The sequence below is a fragment of the Nannobrachium achirus genome, assembly GCF_963921795.1.
Source record: "Nannobrachium achirus genome assembly, chromosome: 6".
Taxonomy (NCBI): domain Eukaryota; kingdom Metazoa; phylum Chordata; class Actinopteri; order Myctophiformes; family Myctophidae; genus Nannobrachium; species Nannobrachium achirus.
In genome coordinates this window covers 19108218-19134986 of record NC_137815.1, presented here as the reverse complement: position 1 = coordinate 19134986, position 26769 = coordinate 19108218, and the positions used below count along the sequence as shown (strand labels likewise).

At 41.9% G+C, this 26769-nt stretch overlaps 2 protein-coding genes across 3 annotated transcripts in view; one reads left to right on the top strand and one right to left on the bottom strand.

The window, feature by feature from the left end:
• Window positions 1-17631, top strand: part of fgd5b (FYVE, RhoGEF and PH domain containing 5b) — a 51907-nt gene extending 34276 nt beyond the window's left edge. The window contains exons 11-21 of one of the 2 annotated variants that reach the window (XM_080727518.1): window positions 355-426; window positions 1241-1309; window positions 3546-3629; window positions 3732-3811; window positions 5017-5113; window positions 7685-7816; window positions 8766-8868; window positions 9685-9821; window positions 9944-10042; window positions 11709-11863; window positions 16540-17631. In XM_080727518.1, the coding sequence (XP_080583644.1) occupies window positions 355-426; window positions 1241-1309; window positions 3546-3629; window positions 3732-3811; window positions 5017-5113; window positions 7685-7816; window positions 8766-8868; window positions 9685-9821; window positions 9944-10042; window positions 11709-11863; window positions 16540-16576 (1065 nt within the window). In that variant the 3' untranslated portion in view covers window positions 16577-17631. Of the gene's footprint in view, window positions 1-354; window positions 427-1240; window positions 1310-3545; window positions 3630-3731; window positions 3812-5016; window positions 5114-7684; window positions 7817-8765; window positions 8869-9684; window positions 9822-9943; window positions 10070-11708; window positions 11864-16539 lie in introns of both variants that reach the window. The other variant, XM_080727517.1, reaches the window with a different exon arrangement.
• LOC308286483 (ATP synthase subunit delta, mitochondrial-like) lies at window positions 14960-15448 on the bottom strand (the record flags this gene model as incomplete). The annotated part of the gene is made up of 1 exon (XM_080727519.1): window positions 14960-15448. One exon carries the CDS (start codon window positions 15446-15448, stop codon window positions 14960-14962), a length of 489 nt encoding a protein of 162 aa, XP_080583645.1.
• Window positions 17632-26769: the final 9138 nt, after the last annotated feature.

Below are 26769 nucleotides of genomic sequence, written 5' to 3'. Positions count from 1 at the left end.
CAGAAACCTCGTATCTCCAAGTTTCAAATTTGTAAAATTTTTCGCTAAGCAAAGCCCGGCTTCATCATGCAAGGCCGTCGCACAAAAGTAGTGAAAACAGCAGATCTACAAGCACACAATGCCTCGCGGTGCTTGTAGTGCTTGTAGATCGGCTGTTTCACTAGTTTAAATCATTTTTAAAATGAAAAATGCGAAACGCACGGTTTTGGACATACAAGGTTTTCACCCGACAGCGACGATATATTGCCTTGTAAAACATAAAACCATTCTAATGCTTTCTTCTGCTTTGTCCTTTCTCTCTCTCTCTCTCTCTCTCTCTCTCTCTCTCTCTCTCTCTCACTCTCCCCTCCCCAGGAGAACCTGTTGCGTCTGGTCAACATAGAGTACAGTGTGCGAGGCCAGAGGGGCCTGCTGCAGCCTGGCAGGGTAGGCTATGATAACAGCATTGTTTCTCCTGCCATGGTGCGGTGCCAGCCCTGCCCTCCTGCCCTCCCTGCCCCCCCTCCCCTCACCACCCCAGTGTTGCCCTTTATCCCAACGGTCATCCGGGAATCCCCTGCTTCTCCCTCTGCGGGGGTGGTTGGTGGAGAGAGCAGCTGGTCCGGGAGGCACTCTTTATTTTGGGGCATGTCGTTTTAGGCAACACTTATTATTTGATTATAATAAATGTACCCCCATTGATTCCGGATGGAGACTCAAATGCATTTGGGTCTCCATCGGGAATCAATGGGCCTACAAAGAGTCCCCTCAAATTATTGGCTTAGGAATTTCGACACAAACAATAAAGTATTATTGAACTCATTTTGGGGGTGAACTACTCCTTTAAGTGTTTAATTTTACGCTCTCAAGATTTAAATTATTATCTGCATTACTTAATTTACAACAAGTCTACTCAATTAGAGAATAGAAGATTTTTTTTATTTTTGCCTGTTTATCTCTCCTATGACCACATCAATACAGCATGGAATTGTGGACAAAATCGTATCCAACGATAACAAAATATTCTACGATTTGGGTCTGAGAGGCTAAATCTCATCCAATGGTGGTCCCCGGCTCAAATGCTGAAAACAATAACGGACCTTGACATGAAATAGGATGAAAACACTGCTTTAAATGGTTGAACAAACAGTATCACAAACATTGCACTTTGTTCAGTCATGGGAACGGTACAGTAATGTATGTAGCTCTGTTTCAGCCTGTGTGTGTGACTGTGTGTGACTTTATGTGGATGTGTTCCCAGGTGTTTATAAAGGAGGGGACGCTGATGAAGGTCAGCAGGAAGAGCAGACAGCCTCGCCATCTGTTTCTGGTAAATGCCACTTCCTGTTTGCTAGCGTGACGCTATTAGCTAAACACAATTAAGTCACACTAACTAGCGGTCATACGTACTGTGTGTATGCTCTTATTTATTGTTTAATTATCTCAACACCTTCTTTGTGATGCGAGTTAACACGTTTGTCTTGGATATCTAATAGCGGCGTAAAAGGCTAAAGTCAGATGTTTTCTGGCCCGCTTCTGTTTGTGTGTCTAGACTATGGGATTGAGAGCAGGGTTTCCTGTCAGGATGTTTCTGAACGTCGACTTCCTGTGCCGGGGCTTTTATTGACAGCACAGGGAAGGTCAAGAGAAACCTCCTTAAGTCCTAATTTATACCGTGTTCGCTCGTCGCTTTGTTAGCAGTGGCCAAAGAAGTACTCATACATTGCAATACCATGCAGAATATAATTGTGTGATTATATACTTTTGTACTTTTTTCAAAAGTACAAAAGTATTGGAATGAAAAAAAGGACCAAGTTAAAGTTCTACAATTTGTCAATATTTGGGGGACTGCCCATAAGTCCGAAGGTTCATTAGTCCGAATTTAGTTAGGGTTACTGAGGTTAGGGTTAGGGTTAGAGTTAGGCATGGTATTCTTAAAATTCACCATATTTGTCAAATTGTATCAAAGTCTGCATTCCTACGTATCACAACCACGCGCATAGTATATGGTGAAGGTGTTAAAACATATAAACTGTCCATGCTCTTTTTGTCAAATGACCATCATCCTTCACCCCTGTAAGATAACACTGAGAAAACAGGAGAAGAAAGGCAGAGCAGAGGGGATGTCATTTATAAAGTCATAAGACTAAACAGAATAACAATGTGAGACGGGACATTCTTTAGTGCCGGGCAGGGGGGCGAGAAATCTCTGTAGCCTTGCCAACAGTGCATTCTCCACCTCACCAGAGACACACAAAAACAGGGACGTGCTGGCCATTGGGAAAAGCGGGACAACTCTCAAACGGCCGGTTCATTCCCGGCCGGTCCAGTCCGGCCATTAGGAAAAAAATGTAAAATAAAATGTCGGCCGTCGTTCCATTTTGGGGGCTGGGCGGCCAACAAAGTAAATCGGGCAGAAACCTCATATCTCCAAGTTTAAAATGTGTACATTTTTTCGCAAAGCAAAGCCCTGCTCCATAATACATTACAAGGCTGTCGCACAAAAGTAGGGAAAACAGCAGATCTACAAGCACACAACGCCTCGCGGTGCGAGGCGTTGTGTGCTTGTAGATCGGCTGTTTTCACTAGTGTAAATCATTTTTAAAATGATAAATACAAAACAAACGGTTTTGGACATACAAGGTTTCTACCCGACAACGACAAAATATAACTCATGTAATTGGCCCACTGGCTTGTCACTTGTCATGATCTGAAATGGCAAATCTTTGAGTAGCAGCAGCGCTATAGAGAGATCTCTCTCTATAGCGGGCAATGAGGGCCTCTCCAACTCTTTTTCCCGGGCTGAATCAGGGGCCCAGCACGTCCCTGACACAAAAAGACTGAGAAACAAAAAGAAAAATGGCAGGCTGTACTAAAAGATGCACGTTTCCGCATAACAAGACAGAACGGTCCACAATCAGAGAACAATCCCTTCTCTGTCGTGTTCAATGATGATTCATTGTTAAATAGTTGACCTGCTGTAATATGCTATCTTTAGAAGGACATTGCAGGGATCATAGAAAACATATAAAGAGAAGGCTTTAGAAGCTGAAAATAACGGAGTGGGGGTTCTAAAACTTTAGCGATTTAACAGCTAGGACCATTTTAAGATTTGTTTTATAAAAAAAGTTACATGGTATAACTTTAACTTGACATTTAATTCTCTACTTAGTCTGGTCTTTTTCCCCTCTACACCATATGTCTTTGCCGAAAATAGACGATCTACAAGCTCACAATGCCTCGCAGCACGAGGCGTTGTGAGCTTCCGACCCCCTGTTGCACTGTTGCACTTTTAGTGTTGCACAAAGCTACATGCTGTATCATTTTAAACACTTAGCTTCTCTTTAAGGAACTGACATAGTCAGGTTTTCCTTTGCCCAAGAGCCCATGCCACACGTTTGAAGATCAAAGTCAAGCTTAGAGTGCCACCAAGTGGCGACGTGCTGCATGCACACACAGCAGCCACTGTTCAAATTGGACCCTCTGAAGCAATATTTTTGGTCTTTCGAGTGGTTAAATAATTGTGTATATCACACAATTATTTATGTACTGTATGTATCTTTCAGATGAACGACGTGTTGCTGTATACCTACCCCCAGCAAGATGGGAAGTACAGATTGAAGAACACTCTCTCACTCACTGGGATGAAGGTAGCTTTCGGAGAGCAGTTGCTCCCACTCTCTTTTTCTTCACATGATTGATCTCGTCACGTCTGATATTTGAGGCATAAATACAACCCACTGATATTTCAGGTCAGCAAACCTGTCATGGACAACGTCCAGAACGGCCTGAAGATCGAAGCGACGGACATTTCCATCACGTTGTCAGCAAGGTGCGTCACAACGTGTAACTGTTGTCTCATATCTTGTTTCCTACATTAGTGGCTTTTAGACAAAATAAATAAAAAACAAACGTTCATATGAAATGTTGTCAAAATGCGACAGAACAGTTTCATATTCTATTATAGTACCGTTGTGTAAACCAGGGTTTCTCAAAGTGGAAGCCGCAGAATACTTTTATAATATTTGGAATTCATCAATATCACTTCAATTTAACCACTTCGACCTTGTCTTTGCCAAAAACGCAACAGCTATATTTTGCTTACGGTACCTAGAGAATAGGGATGCTGGCGTTCAATTGATTAAACAGTCATTTTCAATCTATCCTAGCTCTCAAGTTTTCCATTTGACATACTTATTTTATGTATTTATGTACCTTAATATGAGATAAATGTAAGGTTCCAAAAAGTGACAATATCATTCAGGGGTGCTGTGGATGAAAAAAGTAATTTGCGCTAAGCCAATAATGTTTGAGAATCACTGGTGTAAGCAGTACACCAATGTGTTAATTGGTACCTATCTGGGAGCGTACGAATGTAACCAAATAAATGCACCCTTACATGTCCACGCTCTCGGAGTTTAATTAATGCAGATGTTTTGACTGCAGGGTTCCCACGGTCATGAAATTCCTGGAAATATTTTGAAATTAGAAGAATATTTTTCCAGTAATGGAAAAGTTTTGGAATTGATCAAGGGTCCTGGAAGGTCCTGGAAAAAATTGCTATGCATTGTCTTTGGTTATTGCTTTTGTTAATACCTCTGAAATGACAAATTAAACATTGGCCAAATTGTCAAATATTAGAGGCAGAAATTGAGAAAATAGCTGATCTACATGCTCACAACGCCTCGCAACGCGAGGCGTTGTGAGCATGTAGATCTGCTATTTTCACAATTGAAACGTGTTATACAAAATTCCTCAACTCTTAGTGCTCGTCAGGGTGCCGCGTCCCCAGTTAAAATATGATTATTTCGGGGTCACAGCCTGAAAAGGTTGAGAACCACTGCCATACACTACCTGTCTTTGGGCATTGCACGTAGGAGTAAGCGACTTGTTATTGAGCTGAATTATTGTTGTATAGTCCTGGAAATTGGGTTAAATATTCTGGAAAAGTTTTGGAAAAGTTTTGGAAATTAATTGATAAAAATGTGTGGGAACCCTGTGACTGTGTAGTGACGCTCTGTGCTGTTGTGTGTTCAGCTCGTGCAACGAGAGAGAGGACTGGTTCTACTCTCTGAGCAGGACTGTAGCCGACCACACCAGAGGACCTGCCGCTTTCAACAGCTGTCCAGCCGAGGTGAGCAACAGTGGTGTAAAGCAGTGGTTCTCAACCTGTGGGTCAGGAGGACCCCCAGGGGGGTCCCCAAATTGTTTTGGGGGGGTCCCCAGATGATTAGCTTAATGTGCAATGTTGTTTTCTCACGCAACAGTAAACAAACCAACATAAAGTTTAAGTGTACAGAGGGTATCTGCACATTTTTAAAGTGACTCTTTAATACCTCTAAAATTACAAATTAAACATTGGACAAATTGGCAGAAATTGTGAAAATAGTCGTTGCGAGGTGTTGTGAGCTTGTAGATCTGCTATTTTCACAATAGAACAGATACAATACACAATGTAATGCTTCAACTCTTATAGTGCTCGTCAGGGTGGGGGGTCCCCAGTTCAAATATGATTAATTTGGGGGGTCGCGGCCTTAAAAGGTTAGACTTCCATGTAATTGTGCAAGTGTGTAAAAAGTGCACGCCCATGCCTAGATGATGCACCACGTGTGTAGATGCTGTTCACAGCTTTCAAACAAAAAAATTTTTTTTTTTTTTCAAAAACGGCCCCAACTCGGGAAACTCGGGGTTGGCACAGCACTAGTACCAATACAAACTCGGGAAACTCGGGGTTGGCACCATAAGTATTGTACAATTTTGAGGTATTTATGCTTGAAGTATTTTTTGTACTTTTACTCCACTACAATTATTTGAACACTTTAATTACTAGTTACTATTAAATTACATTATAAAATAATACATACAATAATAAATTATAATATTAATAAATAATACAAATACATTAACCAATTTAGCCCTATGTTATACCTAAGCTATTTGAAAATAGCAGATCTACAAGCTCACAACACGTCCCGATGCGACACGTTGTGAGCTTGTAGATCTGCTATTTTCAAACATATACTCTTACTTTTGGTACTTTAAGTGCGTTTAGATGCCAACACTTTCATACTTTTGCCCAAGTAAATTTTGAATTTCTGACTTTTACTTGCAACAGAGTATTTCAACATTGCAGTATTGATACTTTCATTTAAGTACGAAATGTGAGTACTTTTTCCACCACTGGTGAGAAAGAGTACCACCTGTCTGCTTGTGTGTGTAATTACACACTGTGTTACTTGTAGTTGCGACCGTCAGGGAGCAGTTTACTATGAAAACCTCCACCGGCCGTCCGCCCGTCCGTCCGTCCGTCCGTCACACGTCACACGTGACCATCAACAAACGTCACACCTTTGTTGATGTTTAAATCGAAGAGTCTTGGTCAAATACTTCTGTTGGTTTCTGCACTGATCATTTATACAATTCAGCTGTGTTTGCTCGTGTCATCATGATGAGGTCATAAATCAGCCATGCCCAAATATAGATTTTACGGGTTTACATGCTTACTCAGTTATTCGTTATGTGAAAGTCCTATGACGTCTATGATATCTGACATCATCATACATACATTCCCTTTTATGCCCATAAATGGAGATCCCCTCTGTAGAACCAGCCACTGACATCACTGTAATGTCAGGGGAACCAAATCCCTTTTATGCCCATATATGGAGATCCCTGTGATGCCAGGGGAACCAAATCCCTTTTATGCCCATATATGGAGATATGGAGATCCCTGTGTTGCCAGGGTAACCAAATCCATTTTATGCCCATATATGGAGATCCCTGTGATGCCAGGGGAACCAAATCCCTTTTACGCCCATATATAGTTAGTTAGGTAGTTTAATGAGGAATGCAGTATGGTGGTAGGTAGGTAGTTATGGCCTTTGATGTAAGATTTTCACTTTCTAGGATAACTATATTTGCTATTCCCAGATGATGCCCTTTTAGGGTACCCCTCATGCCCATATATGGAGATCCCCAGGCTTTACTAATTAACATAGGTTTTATGCCCATATATGGAGATCATTGTCCCAATGTCATCAGATATATGGGCATAAATGGACACAGGCAAACTAGATGGGCTGTATGGATATCCAGATGTGTGATGTAAGTGTTTTATTCCAAATGTGGCACCCCACAGACATATTTCCAGAAACAAAATCCCTTTCATGCCCATATATGGAGATTTCTGATGTCATCAATCCCAGGCCCTGTAAAAAACATGGTTGCTATGGTAAACAGTTGGTTGCTAGGGTAAACAGTTGGTTGCTAGGGTAAGAAAACATGGTTGCTATGGTAAACAATTGGTTGCTAGGGTAAACAGTTGGTTGCTAGGGTAAAAAAAACATGGTTGCTGTGGTAAAAAGTTGGTTGCTAGGGTAAACAGTTGGTTGCTAAGGTAAAAAACATGGTTGCTATGGTAAACAGTTGGTTAGTAGGGTAAACCTTCAATGATTTTGACATCTTGTTACTAATCTGTCGGTAGATAATGCCGGTCTTATATAAGGGTCATTTGTGTACGGTGTGATGTCATACTGATGTCAGCAGTGTGACAGGAGATAAGCGACCAACGGTCGCTTATCTCCCGATTAGGGAGTCTTACTGGTATGTTATGTTTGTTATAAAGGCATCTTTTTGTGTGTGTGTGTGTGTGTGTGTGTGTGCGTGCGTGCGTGCGTGCGTGCGTGCGTGCGTGCGTGCGTTCCAGGCAAGAGTGTGGTTGTCTTTAGGTGAGAAGGCTCCGACGCTCGTCCCGGTGTCTCACGTGATGATGTGCATGAGCTGCAACTCAGACTTCGGCCTGACACTGCGCAGACACCACTGCCATGCCTGTGGCAGGGTTAGTAACACACACACACACACACACACACACACACACACACACACACACACACACACACACACACACACACACACACACACACACACACACACACACACACACACACACACACACACACACACACACACACACACACACACACACACACACACACACACACACACACACACACACACACAGTGGCATAGGCTTGTCCTTGTCACTGGCAAATTTTAGATTTTCTGTTTTATACTAGGGCATTCACCAGCTATTCGAATATTCAAATATCAAAGTCGCTATTCGACGTTGTTCATCGAAGCCGAATATTCGCTTATTTTTTATTTTTTTTATTGCTTTCTCTTTAAAAAATATATAGTTTATAAAGCTTGGCTAGATATAAAGTCATAAGTTGTCAAACCTTTTTAGGCCGTGACCCCCAAAATAAACATATTTGAACTGGGGACCCCCACCCTGACAAGCACTTGGAATTGTAGGTATTACATTTAATGTGACTCGGTTCCACAGATAAATATTGTGAAAATAGCAGATCTATTTTCACAATGTTCGCCTCTTGCTTACTTACTTAATATTTGACAGTTTATCCAGTCCTGTCGAATATTCGACTATTCGAATACTTTGAGGTCGAATAATTAGAATACTAAAATTCACTATTCGTGAATGCCCTATTTTATACACCATTATCATGTTCTTATTTTGATCATAAGACCCAGTTACTGAATGTCAAGTCTCCATTTTCTCTTCAAAATATGTGTGACACTGATTTACCACGACACTGTGGCACTAGTGATTTTCAAACGTTTTATTTGTACACTCTCAGAGCTACACAGACCTGTTGTGGTCATTCAGGACTATCTCTTTATATGTTTCTGGTAATATTGTTGTCTTCTCTTGTCATTTCTCTTGTGACTGGACCCTGAATCGTCCTTTTCTTTTGCATGATGTTCAGATTGTTTGCAGGAGCTGCTGCCGGAACCGCTACCCCCTGAAGTACATGAGGGATCGCATGGCCAAAGTGTGTGACCACTGCTACAACCAGCTCAAGAAGAAAGGTACACTGCTCACTCTGTCCCCTGCTCCACCTGAACCTGCATCCGCAGCACTGTGAAGCCTTAGGGCCGATGATGCATACTCCACTTTTAGAGACAAATTTATTTCGGTTCGCTGAGTCACAAAATCCCCCCCCCCCCCCCCCCCCGCCCCGAACCTCTGAATGACATCATATCGTCGTTGTTCGATGAAAACCTTGTATGTCCAAAACCGTTCGTTTTGCATTTATCATTTTAAAAATGATTTAAACTAGCCGATTTAAACAGCCGATCTACAAGCACACAACGCCTCGCACCGCGAGGCGTTGTGTGCTTGTAGATCTGCTGTTTTTTTTTTAGATCTGCTGTTTTCGCCAGATCCTTTTGAGTCACAGCCTACCACTACTTCCTGATCATCCACAGAGCATTGATGCTAATAATTTTCTCCATTACATTAAAGTGCTTTCTTTCCACTTTTTTTCAACTTGGGATGGTAAAAAAGATGAGGCAGACAAATAAAATGTATTTTGACAAGTAATAAAAGTTGAAAAAAGTGAAAAGAAAGCACTTTAATCTAATGGAGAAAACAACTAGAATTAATGCTCTGTGGATGAACAGGAAGTAGTGGTAGAGTGTGACTCAAAGGGATCTGGCACCCTCTATCTTGCATTGCACTGCTTTGTGCAAAAGGTCCATTGGTATTCCGACCTGAAAATGTATTTTCTGTTTACTAAAGAGCTGGAGAGATGGTGAGACACCAGTGGTTGTTTGACACCACAGCAATAGAAAACATAAACTATTATCACTTTTTTTAACAAAGAAATATCACTTACACCGCAGGTGGGGACGTGTCTGCATTGACAGCTAAGAACAGTCCTCGGTTAAACCGCTCCAGTCGTCCTCTCTCCGCTGTCTTCCAGAACATTCACACTCCTACCCTGTGGAGACATCGGAAAGGCACCGCCTCCCTGACCCAGGTAGAACCCTAAAAGTCAACGCTTCTATGGCCTTAGGATGGAGACTAGATTCAATATGTTTACTGTACAGTTAGTGGGAATGAACCACTTAAGTGCTTACAGTTCCTCTCCTTGTGGGCCAGGTGACGGTGTCAGAGGAAGGCTCCATCAGTGGCAACCTGCAGCGCAGTAAGAGAAGCAAAAAGAACTGGAAGAGGCTGTGGTTCCTCCTCAAAGACAAGGTGCTTTACACCTACCGGGCCCGAGAGGTGAGGGGGAATGTCCTCTCCCCTTATACCTGAACACACGCGCGCACACATGCACGCACGCCAGTAGTGGAAAAATTACTCAAATGTTTTACTTATCGTCACTGTCGGGCAGCAGAAACCTTGTATCTCCAAGTTTCAAATGTGTACGTTTTTTCGCGAAGTAAAGCCCTGCTTCATCAGACAAGGCTGTCGCACAAAAGTAGTGAAAACAGCAGATCTACAAGCACAGGTGCGAGGCGTTGTGTGCTTGTAGATCGGCTGTTTTCACTAGTTTAGTTCATTTTTTTAAATGATAAAAACGAACGGTTTTGGACATACAAGGTTTCCACCCGACAACGACGTTATGTAAAAGTATCAATACTGCAATGTAGAAATACTCTGTGACAAGTAGAATTACGGAATTACAAATGTACTTGAGTAAAAGTCACTAAGTACTTAAAATACCAAATGTAAAAGTACAACATGTTTTGAAAATTGTTAGTTAGCAGCAGAAGTAAGAACAGTTCCTGCTTCTGCAGTTAATTTTGGACCCTCTAATAACACTATTAGATATTACGAGCATAATTGACAAGATGCAGCTGGGCTTTTATTATCTTAAATTGTAGGGAGTGATAGATTAGCCAATGTAGAAGCTTAAATTATTTCACATATTTAGCCAAAGCACCAGTTCCCTGAGAGCCCATTACTTATATTTCTTTATCTGTGGTGCTCAAAGTTTTTAAAGTCAAGGACCCCTAGAATTGTATGTAATTGAACGCGGCTCCAGGGACCCCCCAGAAGCAAAGATTCGAGTTTAGAATGTTCGCTTTAAAAGAACATGTATTCAAAGATTTGCACACATTTGCTATTTTTAAATAGTCAAAGTATAACAAATAATGGTTAAAGTGGTTACGTGACAGATGCGTTCCCAGTCTTAATGGGTTAATTGCATGGAGAAAAAAACCCACCACGGGTAAAATCCTCAGTGAAGCTGTGTCCATTTGGTCACATTCCTACAGTTTTCCGTATTACAAAATGTATGAGACAGTGTTGTTTTTGACAGCAATTTTTTATTTAGTTTTAGTCATAGTCTTTTGAATAAAATGTCATTTAGTTTTAGTCATAATTTAGTCACCTGAAAAGTATTAGTTTTAGTCTAATTTTAGTCGACTAAATATCATAAGATTTTAGTTGACTAAATATACAGTTGATTTAGTCAACTAAAATGTATTTTGGCGGGCCTTGATGGCATCGTAATGACTGATTTTACACTTGATTGCGTGTTGAAAATAGCAGATCTACAAGCTCACAACGCGTCACGCTGCGACGCGTTGTGAGCTTGTAGATCTGCTATTTTCAACACGCAACACCTGAGAGCAACCAAACATAAAATGACTCTCTTCAGCATTAGTTCCTCCCTAACGTTTTAGTCTAGTTTTTATTTTGTTGATGAAATTGTGAATATATTTAGTCTTAGTTTTAGTCATCACAGCTTAGTTTTTATTTCGTTTTTATTTAGTTTTCGTCAGTGAAAAAAACGCAGTCGACAAACATTTTTCGTCATAGTTTTAGTCGACAAAATCAACACTGGTATGAGAGGACAAATTGACACATGGAGCTAATCACCAATGTTTCTTCATTTGTCTGCTCTTGGCTCCAGGAGCAGGTGGCGTCTGAGAGTCTCCCCCTGCTGGGCTTCACGGTGAAGCACACTGACACACAGGACGGAGCGCAGGAGACCACCGAGTTTCAGCTCTACCACAAAAAGACTCTGTATTACAGCTTCAAGGCCGAGGACAACCACACCGCCCAGAGGTGAGAACAACAACAACAACAACAATAGAGCAGTGGTTCTCTCTCAACCTGTGGAAATGATGGGGGGGTCCCCAGATGAGTAGCTTGTGTGAAATGCAGGGTTCCCAGTTCCCACTGTCATGAAATTCCTGGAAATATTTTGAAATTAGAAAAATATTTTGAAATTAGAAAAATATTTTGAAATTAGAAAAATATTTTTCCAGTACTGGAAAAGTTTTGGAATTGATCAAGGGTCCTGGAAGGTCCTGGAAAAAATAGCTATGCATTGTCTTTGGTTATTGATTTTGTTAACACCTCTGAAATGACAAATTAAACATTGGCCAAATTGTCAAATATTAGAGGCAGAAATTGTGAAAATAGCAGAACTACATGCTCACAACGCCTCACAACGTGAGGCGTTGTGAGCATGTAGATCTGCTATTTTCACAATAGAACAGTGTTATACAAAATTCCTCAACTCTTAGTGCTCGTCAGGGTGCCCGGGTCCCCAGTTAAAATACACTACCTGTCTTTGGGCATTGCGCATAGGAGTAAGCAACCTGTTATTGAGCTGAATTATTGTTATATAGTCCTGGAAATTTGGTTAAATATTCTGGAAAAGTTTTGGAAACGTTTTGGAAATTAATTGGTAAAAATGTGTGGGAACCCTAACCTGTTTCCACAAGAATTTTACTGTAGCGTTATCTGCGGGACACTTCCGGTTAACAGCAGACATAGGCTACAAGCTCGCGTCGCAGATGCAGCCGTTGTGAGCTTGTAGATCACACTCGGCTGCGGCGCCGGAAGCTGCCGCACACCTTCTGCACAATGCACGATAGGATGTTGGAAAGTTGTGGATAGAGGGTAAATCTGCATATTTCTAAAGTGACAATTTCAGGACTTTTCAATACCTCTAAAATGACAAATTAAACATTGGCCAAATTGTCAAATATTAGAGGCAGAAATTGTGAAAATACGTGAGGCGTTGTGATCATGTAGATCTGCTACTTTCACACTAGAACTGTGTTATACAAAATGTAATGCCTCAACTCTTAGTGCTCGTCAGAGTGGGGGGTCCCCAGATTATTTTTGGGGTCGCGGCCTGAAAAGGTTGAGAACCACTGCAATAGAGTATAAAAAAATCCCATGAATTACGGAAGTGGTCTTACTTCTAGCTCTGGTCCAAAGCGTTAGGAGTTCTCCTTAACACTATGGTACCAATGATCCCTTGCGCTCACAAGAAAGGCTTCGCACCCTCTCGTCTTTGGTAAAAAAATGAAAAAGATACAGTTTCGCTACTCACCAAACAGACGGTTTTAGGGAGTTGAAAGCCTACTTTCCCTTGTGGGAACACTCTGAGGCCCCACCTCACGTCTAAAATACACTTTCTTTTTTCCAGAAAAGAGAATACTTCACTGAAAGGCAAAATCCAGTAAAGCCCTTTGCACACAGGCGCGTTTAACCGCACGGATAAAACGGACAATATCATTTTTTGAAAAGAAAACAATGATTCTCTATGACCTCATGCCCACCGGCTCCGAATTAGCCGTGCGACGAGTGGCTGCCGCCTTGCGTTTTTTTCTCGATCGAAACCAGTTCGATTCGTACGTCTTGTCGCATGCGGTAAAAAACTCATCACTCCTTTTATGACTCCTTTTTGGATCCGCAGCCGATTCCGCACAGCCTTGCACACCAAATCCAATGTGTTTTATTCATGCCGCAAACGAAAAAAACTTAACTGTCCTGTGTGCAAAGGGCTTAAATGGGATTTTTCGATTTTTCTATAAATATGGACTGTTTTTAGTTCCTTAAAACCAAAACATCACCACCACAGTTCGATTCCCGCCGGGGGATGCTGTGGGCGTTGGGGGGCGTGTTCCCTCCTCCGCGTCATCAGAGCCCATACCCTAGGTGGGGTTGGCAAAAGGGCCTTTCTGTGTGGAGTTTGCATGTTCTCCCCATGTCTCCTAGGGTAGATAGATACCCTCACAAAAACATGCAGTAATCCTGGTCTCTCTCTATAATGCCTCCCCCTGGTCAGCCGGGGCGCCTGATGGAGGGGAAAGGAACTGGTTGGAATAACATGTTCCTTGCACACGCTACCGGGGAAACTCCCCCCTGTCAGGTGAAAAGAAGCGGCCTGCTCACTCCTCATGCACTGAAGGAAGCAGGAGCTCAGTTCGGGGCCCTCCCCCGGCATGGCAGAGGGAGAGCAAATAAATGGGTTACAGAAATCGTGGGATAAAAATCAAACCTCGGTTCGAAGTGAAGTGGTGAATTTTTATTCTATGTGTTCTAGAGCAGTGTTTCTCAAATGGGGGTACGTGTACCCCTAGGGGTACGCGGAGGTACTGCAGGGGGTACTCAAGATGATGCCCCCCAAAAAAGAAAATAGAAGTATAAATCATGATACTATTATTAATAGTTAAATATTGAATTACAATTGAGTTATGTTTAATTATGACACTTGGATAAACTTGTTGTGAGCCTGATAGTTGCCAAACCAAATGACATGGTACCAGGCAACTGGTATGAGTTTGAATGTTGTTTGAATGTAAGTTATTGACATGAAAACTGGACTGAAATGTTATGGCCACAGTGTTGAAACTCTCACTTCCTTATTTATTTTTTGTGATGTTATATTCTTGAAAAGGGGGGGTTATCATATACCGCTAGTTATAATTAATTATATAGTTTTAATTGCAAAACATTTTTTTAATTGGAAAAATATTGTTGTCGGGTAAAGGGGGTACTTGGATTCAAAAATCAGCTTGAGAAACACTGTTCTAGAGCTATGAAATCTGTGTTCTAGATCTATACATTCTGTGTTCTAGATCTACACTTTCTATGTGCTTTAGTTCTATATTTTTATGAATTCTGAATGAATGAATGATTTTGTCTGGAGGGCCAAATTGTCATGTGAAGCTTGACCAATCCTCAATTCTGCATGCACGGGACATGTACGGGACAGACAAAGCCTGTTCATTCTGGACTGGAATGACCATATATGGACGTACGGGACACACAAAGCCACTCCTTGGAAGCGGCTTTCACGGCTTCAAAAAATGGGTACAGAAATCGTGGGATAGAAAATGAAAAGAAAAGGTCACCACAGGTCTACTCCAGAGCCTTGACGATGGCCTCATTGGCCTCTATGCTGATCTGAAGCTCTACCCTGGCCGCCTCTTCGGACACGGTGGACATGTCCAGCCGGGCCTGCTCCAGGTTGGCTTTGGCGGCCGCCACGTCCAGCTGGTCGAGGGGCACGGCCTCCTCCGCCAGCAGCTGCACCGAAGAGTCCGCGTTGACGGTCAGCGACCCGCTGCTCACAAAGTACCGGGCGGAGGAACCGTCGTCGTTGAGCACCGTGACGACCCCGGGCCGGAGCACCTGCAGGGTGGGCACGTGGGCAGGGAGGATGCCCAACGCGCCCGTCAGTGCGGGCACGTCCACCTGTTTGACGCTGGCCTCTCTGAAGAACACCTGGGTGGGAGAGGCCAACGTGAAGGACATCTGCTGAGGCGAGCCTGTTGTTGTGGCTGCTTCCGCGTAGCAGCACGCGTGCCTTAGCGCGGGGAGAGAGCGACGGAGAAACCTGGCTGCCATCGTATTAGTGAAACTAGTTTGTGATCGGGACGCGTTTAAATCGCAGTCGTCCCCAAGCCCTTGCGTGAGTGTGCGACTGATCACTATGACGTCATATTGGTGACATCAGGGTACCATATATGGGGATTTGCAGGTTATTCAAATTTCTGTCTGTGTCCCTTATATGCCCATATTTGGAGATCTCTGTATGTTTCTTTCTGTTTACCTATGTCCCGTTTATGCTCATAGGCCTATATGGAGTTCCCTGATGTCCCAGTACTGAAATCACACTAATGATGTCAATACTCCAGGCAATTCTCCATTTTAGGCCCTCTCACTTCCTCCGTCCTTTAGCATGCTGGTGTTATGCAGAACCCTCTATTGGAGAGTCCTCTCCATGGGGCCAGGTCTTCTACATACAAACCCAGGCAGTGCTGCAGGGTACTCCAGTTATAACAGCACATTTTCAATTTCTTTCCAATTCAGGACCACATGCAGGGACACGTGCTAGCCATTGGGAAAAGCGGGACAACTCCCGAACGGCCGGTTCATTCCATTAGGAAAAAAAATCGTTCCATTTTGGGGGCTGGGCGGCCAACAAAGTAAATCGTCACTGTTGGGCAGAAACCTTGTATCTCCAAGTTTCAAATTTGTATTTTTTTTCGCAAAGCAAAGCCCTGCTTCATCATACAAGGCCGTCGCACAAAAGTAGTGAAAACAGCAGATCTACAAGATAACGCCTCGCGGTGCGAGTTGTTGTGTGCTTGTAGATCGGCTGTTTTCACTAGTTTAAATCTTTTTTTAAATGATAAATACAAAACAAACGGTTTTGGACATACAAGGTTTCCACCCGACAACGACGAAATATAACTCATGTAATTGGTCACTTGTCATGATCTGAAATGACAAATCTTTGAGTAGCAGCAGCGCTATAGAGAGAGATCTCTCTCTATAACTCTTTTTCCCGGGCTGAATCAGGTCCATCTGTTGTGCTGACAGACCCCAGGTCCTGTGGGGTTCCACACAGCTGTACTACTTTTTGTTTGCCTGAATTACTGACGTATAAATGCAAGTCATGACAATAATATGATTCAATCTGTTTCTTCACACAGGTGGGTAAACGCCATGGAAGAAGCCACAGTTTTATAGCAACGGTTGCTGAACATGGAACTGAAAGAAAGCCCCATCGCTCACTTTTTTTGCCTTTTCCTATTCTGGCGTTTCTTTTCCCCCGCCATGCTAATACCTGAATGTGACAAGAAAAGTTGAATCTGAAGGACAAGATGAATATAGATATTGTTGATGGCCACACTTATCTGAAGAAAGCAAAACGTTGTGTTCTTGGAGAGGGGACACGATCACCTACTTCTGCCGTGTCACCCTCCAGTGTTTACAAGAAGCCACTGCTCTCCTCCAGCAGGTGTAATAGTCAGGAAATATTAATAAAAACCTGGGAATAAATTCATTACCAAACGATTTCTTCACCAATGTGTTCGTAAAGGTGTCTAGTAACATATCGAACAAAGATTGAAATTCAACATCCCTAGGAAAATCTTTGACAGCTAGGGTAATTCTGGGTCTCATTCACTCACTATACAATACTATAAGGGAAAAAATGACTCCCAAAAATATGCTTTAAGTGGGATGAGAGGGGTCTAACTAGGTGTTTTTAATTATTCTGAATCCATTGCAAGCATTTGTTTTGCACGAAAAACATTCATTGGGCTAAAAACAGCCCATAAAAATGATGGTTTAGTGGTGAGTCATCACTTTTCACAGTGGTATGGGGGTCCATTCACTATACGTTATAGTATAGTGAATTAAACCCAGAATTACCCTAGCTGTCAAAGATTTTCCTAGGGATGTTGAATTTCAATCTTTGTTGGATATGTTACTAGACACCTTTACGAACACATTGGTGAAGAAATTGTTTGGTAAGGAATTTATTCACAGATTTGACAGGTATTCTGCTAATTTTCCCTGACTATAATGCTGGGAGTCAGGAGAGAGCTGTGTTGGCCCAGATATGTAGCCATCTGGAGAATTCCACAAAGGTGACCTGTATTTCCACCCTGAAGTTGATCAACTTGGATTTCTCATCTTAAATCCCTGGAAAGCTGAATTATTTTCAAAGTGAGTGGGTGGATGAGATGTTTATTCACTGATTTGAATTGGTTTTTTTTTACACATTGATTAACCACTTAACCACATAAAAGTCTACATTCTTTCAAAAATAGCCAACCTTGTGATTTTGTAGATCTGCAGTTGTCAAAATGCATTTTTATATTTGCCTATAAAAACCTGCCCCAAATTGGGATGCCTGGGTTAAAGTGGTTTCAACCTGGCTTCCCTATTTTGGGCATGTCATTTTAGGCAAATACATTACGAAAATAGCAGATCTACAAGCTCTCAACCTGTTGTAATGCCACACGTGGTTGTATCTGCTACAGTATTTCCACTATTTTTGACATATGGTTGTTAAACGGGAAAAAGCTTAAATTCAGCAACTTCAGCGTCCCCAGTTTTGCTCTATTTCTTATCTGAGTTTGCCAAAAGAATTGATCATCATCCGACCTGACGCCATGCCATATGTTGCCTGATTCTGGTGAAGATATTATCTGATCGTCACAGTTAAAAGATCAACTATTATGCCTTTGTTTTCACCACATCATTTTCCTCTTGGGGGAAAGAAAAAAGGACATTACACCCAATGCCTGATATTTTGAATCACAGGTGCTCGCAAATAACTGATATTGTGTTATCTGTATAGAGGTGTTTGTATGTTCGTCATGTACTGTATTTCAGATGTCTTGCAAGAGCCTGCAAATGTGGTTATGTACATTTAAAGGCTCGATTGATTATTTGCTTTATTTGCACTGATATAAAAGAGAATAAACCTCAAAGAGTAGTCTATAAGTCTGCCTTGTATCACTTTACCGTATACCTCAGTGTGTGCCAAACTCTGGTTATAGTCGGGTGGGATTTCAGAAAAAAGGCCTTCTATAAGGAGCAGGGGTTGACACTAAGGTCTCAGAGGCACTTGACTGTCGGGCAAGTACAGGTCATGTTCTACTTGCCCAAAAGTCAAGCCCACTTGTCCGAAAAGTAAATTGTGCATTATAAAATGATAGGTAAAAATGTAATTATGGTTCAATTTAACACTTATTTTGTTTTACTTTCTGGGGCTGTGCGATACCAAATCTTTTATCCAAATACGTAAATAGCTATGACTGAATATGACTATGGGTTCACACGCAAACCCAAACAAGCACTTGCCCGGTCGGGCAACCTGAAAGCAAACTCCACCTGCCCTAAGGTTTTATTTACCTGCCGGGGGAGGTGGGCAAGCCTTAGTGTCAATGCCTGAGGAGGTTAGAGGCATTCAGGGGTAAAAGTGGGGTACCAGGCCATTTTACATAATTCAAGGGTGCTGAATCTGAAAAACTGGGTACCCAAGCAAAATTCCAAGTTTTTAACCTTCTAATTTGTATGTCAAAATGGCCACAGATTTTGCACTATTTCTTCAATAACTCTATAAAAAAGCATGCAAAACTGACAAATAAAATGTTCATATCTATATTCTGAAGGTTAGACAATGTGTGTAAAGTATTTTAATGTAATTAGTGGTAAGCTTACTCCTAAATATGCAAATTAGAGGCCACCATTACAGAAAACGGTTTAGTACTCAAAGGGGTCATAGGCATCCTCCTGATTTCATTTTCTTTGCTACTTATCTGTATTTTTGGCATCATTAGGACATCTAAAACACAGATTTAGATGACAGTTAGTTTGATTCAATATTTAGATATTTGATTTTGATAAATTTGATCAGACATATGGAGTGGTATTTTTTGGGGGGGACTTCCGTCTCCTATAACTCGGCCCAGGAACCACTCACCATCTTGGTTCACACATCCAATAGTTCAAGGGGACAATCCTTGTGGTTGATTTGTATAGAAAAGTGTCTTCATACATGATTCTAGGGTATTTCGGTAAAAAGTTCATTTTTAGAGATGGCGCCGGACGCCATTTTGAATTAGGCCCTCTAGAAAAAAATGCCGGGATTTTGGCGAGGGGACTGTGGGGCTAAATCTTTTATAAAGGGTCCATAGAGGTCAAATCAACCATCAAACCATCCTTCCCAGAGGATGGTCACACAACCTCAGGCTGCGACTCGACTAATAAGAGGAAAGTTACAAAGTGCAGCTTTAAGTACACCGGTTAATTTTGTTGTGCTCTATAAATCAGAATTTTCCCGATTGACTTGATATACAGTTCAGTAGCTGGGGATCATCAATCTGCATGCATTTCCTTCCACCTTACACTGATGGAGGACATTCTTCAATCTGAGCCTTGCACTGCTGTCTGAGAGCCTCCAGCTCCCCCTTGTGTCTCTTCCTCTGCTCTCATCTCAGCAACCAGCATCTGCTGCAACTGGGGACATCATGGGAGACCACAGAACAAAGTCATATGGCATCCACATCAGGGCAGGAATTTCAGGGAGGCCATGAAGGCCATGGCTGCCATTGCCCCTCAATTTGGCCTTGTGCCCCTCAAACCAATGGCGTGACTTGAGGCCAGAGTGTCCTTAATGCCCAAGCTACTGTACCACTTTCTCCTCTGTCTCTTTCTTGTCAATAGACAGACAGTAAACACCGGTGTCTCTTTCTTGTCATGTAGACACCAGTGTCTTTTGTTGAGATTCTGAAATCTTAACTCCCCCGAGTCCCCATCTTTAAACCAATCCAGTGACTTTGACTGGTCCAGGGCTGAGCATGGACCAGATTATATTTATAAATACCATCATTTATCTATTTCACTGCTGATTAGGACATCGTCCTTAAATGTAACAAATTCTTTCAATGGCCTTCCTGCCCTAGCATTTGGCCTTTATGCCCTCAAAAATGGACAACACCAAAGGCCAAGTGGCCTTGCTTGCCCCTAAAATGACAAAATTCCAGGCCTGATCCACATTGAATCTAATGTCGCTAAAGTTACAGTTTTGGTATTGTAATCAATTTGAAGGTATCACGTTTCTCATGACATGGGTAATCATTCAATCAATCGATTCATCATTTAAATCCTGACCTCAGTTGTCTGCTTATTCTGTTCTTTTATGTCAGCCATAGTGTCCTTCAGCTTCTCATTCTCGTCTGCAATATAAACACAATTTCAAGTGTTAAGAGTTCAGAATAAAGTATCCACAAGATGGAATTGAAGACAATTGCAGATCCTGGAATTTTCCCTGGAGATGTATTTATCAATGGTTGTTGGTGTATCTGGAGTTTGTTTTAAAGATGTTTTTTTTTTTTTGCATGTGATCTTTATATTTTTCCTTTCGACACCTCGTGGATAATATTACACACAAGATAACCAAGTACCTAATCAGATATCATTAGTATCTTGCTTGATTCTGTTCTGAGGCTTTAGCCTAATTGCTTAACATACAATGTAGATGACACACATAGTATATCTCTGAGTTTACACTGCTGCGTGACAGTGTTCACAAAGACCCCCACAGCCTGTGGTTTCTCTGCCAACAGATTGAACGCAGAGGACACTGGGCCATATGCTCGGTATTGGCCAGCATCCAGCACCATGACCCAGCATCCATTCCTGACAGACATGCTGACAGGTTTCTTTCTGTTAAGAGACACTCTTGCAACTCCTACAGCCCAACTAGTCTTTCCCTTTACCTGAACCTCAAAGTAAAACTTCCCTGACCTGAACCCTTCCTTTGACAACACGGCATGATATTTAAACCTCTTTGTAGTATCAGGAACGTTCTGTGGCGTTGCTCCAAGCATCACTGCTTTCCCATCCGGGGACACAATGAGGTTGCAGTGTGCAGTGTGGGGGTCAAGGGTCACATCCACTGCAAAAGCCTTCAGCCTCTGCAGAAGAGCTGCACATCTCCCTAACAGGACAAGGCCATTGCGATCATGGCCATGTTGATGCGCCAAGGCATGACCTAATACAGGAACAGGAGCAGTTAAGGTGTGGCCCCTGAGGCCTGCAACTCTCATGTGAGGCTCCAGGTGCGTCTCACAGAAAGCCGTTAGGCATTCTAGACAAGACACAACAGCCTTGTCCTCCCTCACAGTACAGACGTCACAAAGAACACCAGCAGCAGATTGGTCTAGAACTTGAGCCCACTTCTTAAGTCCTATAGCCAACTCTGACAAGACCGTATTGACTTTCATTAGAGGTCTGGTTAGAGAGGCTGCATTACACAGAGGACACTTGTAAATGACCTGCATGTCCCAGTAGCGTTGAATACACGCCTTGCAGAAGTTGTGTCCACATGGTGTGGAGACCGGCTCAGTTAACACGTCCAGACAGACCGCACAGAGAAAGTCGTCTGCAAGAAGAAATCTGGAGGTCGCCATATCTGGACAGAGAGAATAAGACAAACAAAGCATTTATAATTTGAATCTTAAGCCATCCGACCTCTAGACCTTCAACACTTGGGAGCTCGCAGATCAGCCATTTTCAGAAACAATATTTAGTTTAGCACAAGTATAGAGCCCTTTGGACTCAGGTCAACTACGTATAAGGTTTATGGTTAAACATGTAAGTGTAGTTGACCAGGGCAGTGGTGTAAAGTACATATACTCAAGTAGGCTACTAGAGCTTTTCCAATTTTCAGTACTTTTACTACAAAATACACTTTTGACTCCACTACAATTCTTCAAAATTGTAGTTACTTTGTAGACTTCTTTTTACAAAACATACATTAACTTCTTCAGCCCTATAATACACATTTGGCCTTTGAAATCGCATTACACATTCGACAACTTGTGAAATGGGACAGTCGGCATGAGTACTGGGACAGTCGGCATGAGTACTTTCTTTTTGAACAAATACATTTTGATACCAATACTCATGTACTTTTACTCAAGTAAAAGTTTTATTCCAGATTCTACAAACATTTCAATCTGCACTAAACCCTTTTTTGAAAATAGCAGTTCTACAGTTCCGAGCTTGTAGAGCTGCTAGTTTTGCAGAATGTTGCCCCAGAAGAGAAACACTTCATGCATTTTCCCATAGCATACCGTTTGAAAATACATTTGTTCTCCTGTTTGTTTCTTAGATTTAGAAGCAGGTTATTTAGACAGATGCTAGCTTCATTGTTGGTATCCTATAGTTAACAGGGTCATGAGAATAGTTGGATACATTTAAAACAGGGTTATGAGAATAGTTGGATACATTTAAAACAGGGTGATGAGAATAGTTGGATACATTTAAAACAGGGTTATGAGAATAGTTGGATACATTTAAAACATAGTTATGAGAATAGTTGGATACATTTAAAACATAGTTATGAGAATAGTTGGATACATTTAAAACAGGGTTATGAGAATAGTTGGATACATTTAAAACAGGGTTATGAGAATAGTTGGATACATTTAAAACATAGTTATGAGAATAGTTGGATACATTTAAAACATAGTTATGAGAATAGTTGGATACATTTAAAACACTTAAGGACTCCCATAACACCATTGTTCCCACAACAACTGGGATGTTTCTATCCAATATCAACAGCATTAGCAGAGCTTAAGGAGTAGTTCACCCCAAAATGACTTTTCTATTGATTACTCACACCATGGAGTCTTGAGCTCAATATTATATATTTTCTGTTGCATTCCTAAAACAATAATTGGATTACAATAAATGTACCCCCATTGATTGCGGATTCGGAATCAATAGAAATACATTTACTAGAATTACATTTGTCTTAGGAATGCAACAAAAAAATACTGAATTAAAGTCTAAATGTGAGTAATCAATAGAAAAGAAGTCAGTGGCGGTGAACTGCTCCTTTAATCCTTGCTAGACTAGCGAGTGACTCACCAATGGAGTTGCAGCGTTCTATGGATGGGGTTGGACTGGAGGAGTGGTGGAGAGAGGAGAAGCAGGAGGAGTGGTGGAGAGAGGAGAAGCAGGAGGAGTGGTGGAGGAGAGAGGAGAAGCAGGCCGGCAGCACTGAGTTGGTTTAACAGGGCCTTCTTGGGCGGGCAGCTGAATAACGTGCCTTCAAAGGTTCCGTCTGTGCAGCCGACACTCTTCCTAGAGCCAATGAAGATGTGACATTATTAACAATACTGTCATGTGTACGTCCCTTATCCCAAGGCTTCTCAACCAGTCTTTCCAAAATAGACAATAAAAAATAAAGTATAAAGTAGGCCTAGGCTTTAATTGTTCAAACTGTTCCTAATTTAGCTGGAGACCCCCTGGAACTCCCTAATTTAGCTGGGGACCCCCTGGAACTCCCTCAAGGACTCCATGGGAGTTCCTGTAACCAGGGGTGTAAAGTAACAAAGTACATTTACTTAAGTACTGTACTTAAGTACACTTTTGAAGTATTTGTACTTATTTATAGTATTTCCGATTTCCAATACTTCTACTCCACTACATCTCAGATCCAAATATTGTATTTTACACCACTACAATTATTTGAAAACTTTAGTTACTTTGCAGATATAAAACATAAACCACTTTAGCCCCATTTCATACCTAGGCCATTTGAAAATAGCCCATCTACAAGCTCACAACCATCACAGCACGTTGTGAGCTTGTAGATCGGCCATTTTCAAACATTGTACTTTTACTTTTGGTACTTTAAGTACATTTTGATGCCAACACTTTCACTTGAGTACATTTTGAATTCTGGACTTTTACTTGTAGTAGTACATCTACATTGCAGTAGCCTATTGATACTTTTGAGAAAATATGAGTACAAAATGTGAGTAGCCTACTTTTTTCCACCACTGCCTGTAACTCACTTTTAGAACCACTTATCCACTCCATTCTTCATTATCATAATGGAAACACACTAGCTGATAAAATCACTCCTACCACATCACACAGTTGGACCCTATCAAAATTCACTAGTTTCTGACCAATACATTGCATAGTTTGCTAACAAGTGAAGAATTTTACATTTGATCAAACTAGGCCTAATACCTTTTCTTACCTCAAACTGGCACAAGTTTCATAAGAAGAATTGACTCCACTTGTAGGTTCAGGCAGGGTGGATGGATGTTGAAGCGTGAGCAAGGGAAAGCATTCTAAGCTTTTTAAGTAGTTAAGTGTGTTTCATTTAGGTGTTAATGTGTGCCAGCATCCAAGCACCTGTACTGTTATCTTCCCGCTGGCACACAGAAAAAGTAAATGAAACACACCCACAATTAACTTTCAGCTGGGGAAAGGGCTAGGGTGAAGTTAGCTAGAATGACCACAAGATGTCAATGTTGTTCAATATTCTGAGATCCTAACGACTGTGTATGTGTGTGTGTGTGTGTGTGTGTGTGTGTGTGTGTGTGTGTGTGTGTGTGTGTGTGTGTGTGTGTGTGCGTGTGCGTGTGTGCGCGCGCGCGCGTGTGTGTGCGCGTGCGTGCCTGCGTGTATTATTCACTGCCCACTCAATTAGGACCCCCTTCTGATTGTATGAAACCCATTTTTTCCATGTTGAGCTAAGGTCGTATCATATGATTGGAAAATGTAGTACGCTACATTACTAGTTACTCCAGGCTTGTCAACTCTCCTGGATTTCCCAGGAGTCTCCTGGATTTTGAACCCCTCTCCTGGGAGTCTCCTGGATTGGCAAATCTCCTGGATTTCTCCTGGATTTTGTATCAAACTCCCAAAATTCACCAGAACACAGGAAATGACATCTACTATGTTCAAAATGTTCTGGGGGAGGACCCCCAGACCCCCCGCTTTAGGGGTGGGGGCAATGCATGCAAGAAAGATCATACAGATATTCACTTAAGTAATGACTACTGATGAGACGTCATTATTAAAGATGTCTTACTTTGCTTCTGTCATCAGATCTGTACACCTACATTTGGCATATTAGGCTGAAATTGTACACATGCTAGTAAAGTAAGCCTGATAAATGTATCAAACATGCACAAAATTCAACAGAACACAGGAAAATATATCTAATATGTTTTGGGGAGAGGACCCCCCAGACCCCGGTTGGGGAGTTCCGCGCACCCCCCAAAAATAAATCTCCTGGATTCTGACAGTCCAATGTTGACAACCCTGAGTTACTCTGATATAATATAGCTAAACTATATTGAGTAGCAGTGAGCTACAAGTAGCTGAGCTACATAGATCAACTACATTTCTAAGTACTGAAATTTCCTACATTTCTCTGGGGATAGCTTCAGCTTGTAGTGTAACTTCACATAGCCTACTACTGACTGACAAGCGGGCCTCGCGGATGGAGACAGTTGCCATGGCAACCGGCGCACGTCATCCCATCCTCTAGTCTAACTAGTGTATGTAGGTTGCCATGGTTACCCTCCTCCCCCTCCCCCTCCTCCCCACTGACGTCAAAGCCCCTGCGTGGGCGCTTAGTAAACCCCGGAGCGCCGTCGCCATGGATAGTAGTGGCGGGGGGGGTGGGGCAGCGGTTCTCAGCATGTGGTCCGCGGACCCCCAGAGGACAGGGTCAGTGACTCTGAGAGTGTAGAAAATAAATGGATCCCCGTCAGTAAGCGCCCAGAGTTCAAATAATAGTTTCGATTTGGAGTCTGAAAGATAATTAATTAAAACAGATCAAACTGGGGGTCCTTGAAATGTAAAAAAGGAGGAAGCGGAAGCAGTGGTGGAAGACATACTCAAATGTTTTATTTGTAAAGTATACCGCAATATAGAAAAATATTCTATTACAAGTAAAAGTCTGGGATTGAAGGCTTCTTGAATCTTGAGTAAACCAACGAACAAAAGTATTGGTATCAAAATGTACGTAAAGTACCAAAAGTATAAAGTACTCATTATGCAGAATGGGAAACACTCACAGTAAAGTACAAATACCTCAAAATTGTACTTAAAGTAGCCTTCGGTACTTGAGTAAATGTACTTAGTTACTTTCCACCGCGCGCTCGTTTTTGCCAACGGGTCTGAGGCCTAAGCTAGATGCAGAATAGATATTCTCCATCTAGCTTAGGGCGTAACTCAAATCTGCTTCTGGGGGTCCCTGGAACAAAATGTTTTGAGAAGGGGGTCCGCGGTCAAATACATATGATTTTAATTTGGGGGTCCTTGACATGACAAAGTTTGAGAACCACTGATATATACAACAATATATCGACTCCCTCTCCATCCATAGAGTTATAATCCTGTACACGCTATTCAAAAGAGATGGAAATATGTGTTTTTATATTAAAGACATTTTCAAAATGTATTTTTTTTTTAAAATATATATATATTTTTTTCTAACAATTTCGTAGTCTCCTTGCCGTACCCCCGCGGACCCCCCAGGGGTCGCGTGCCCCTGCTTTAAGGCCTCAGACCCGTTGGAAAACGCCAGCACTGAGCGGAAGTGT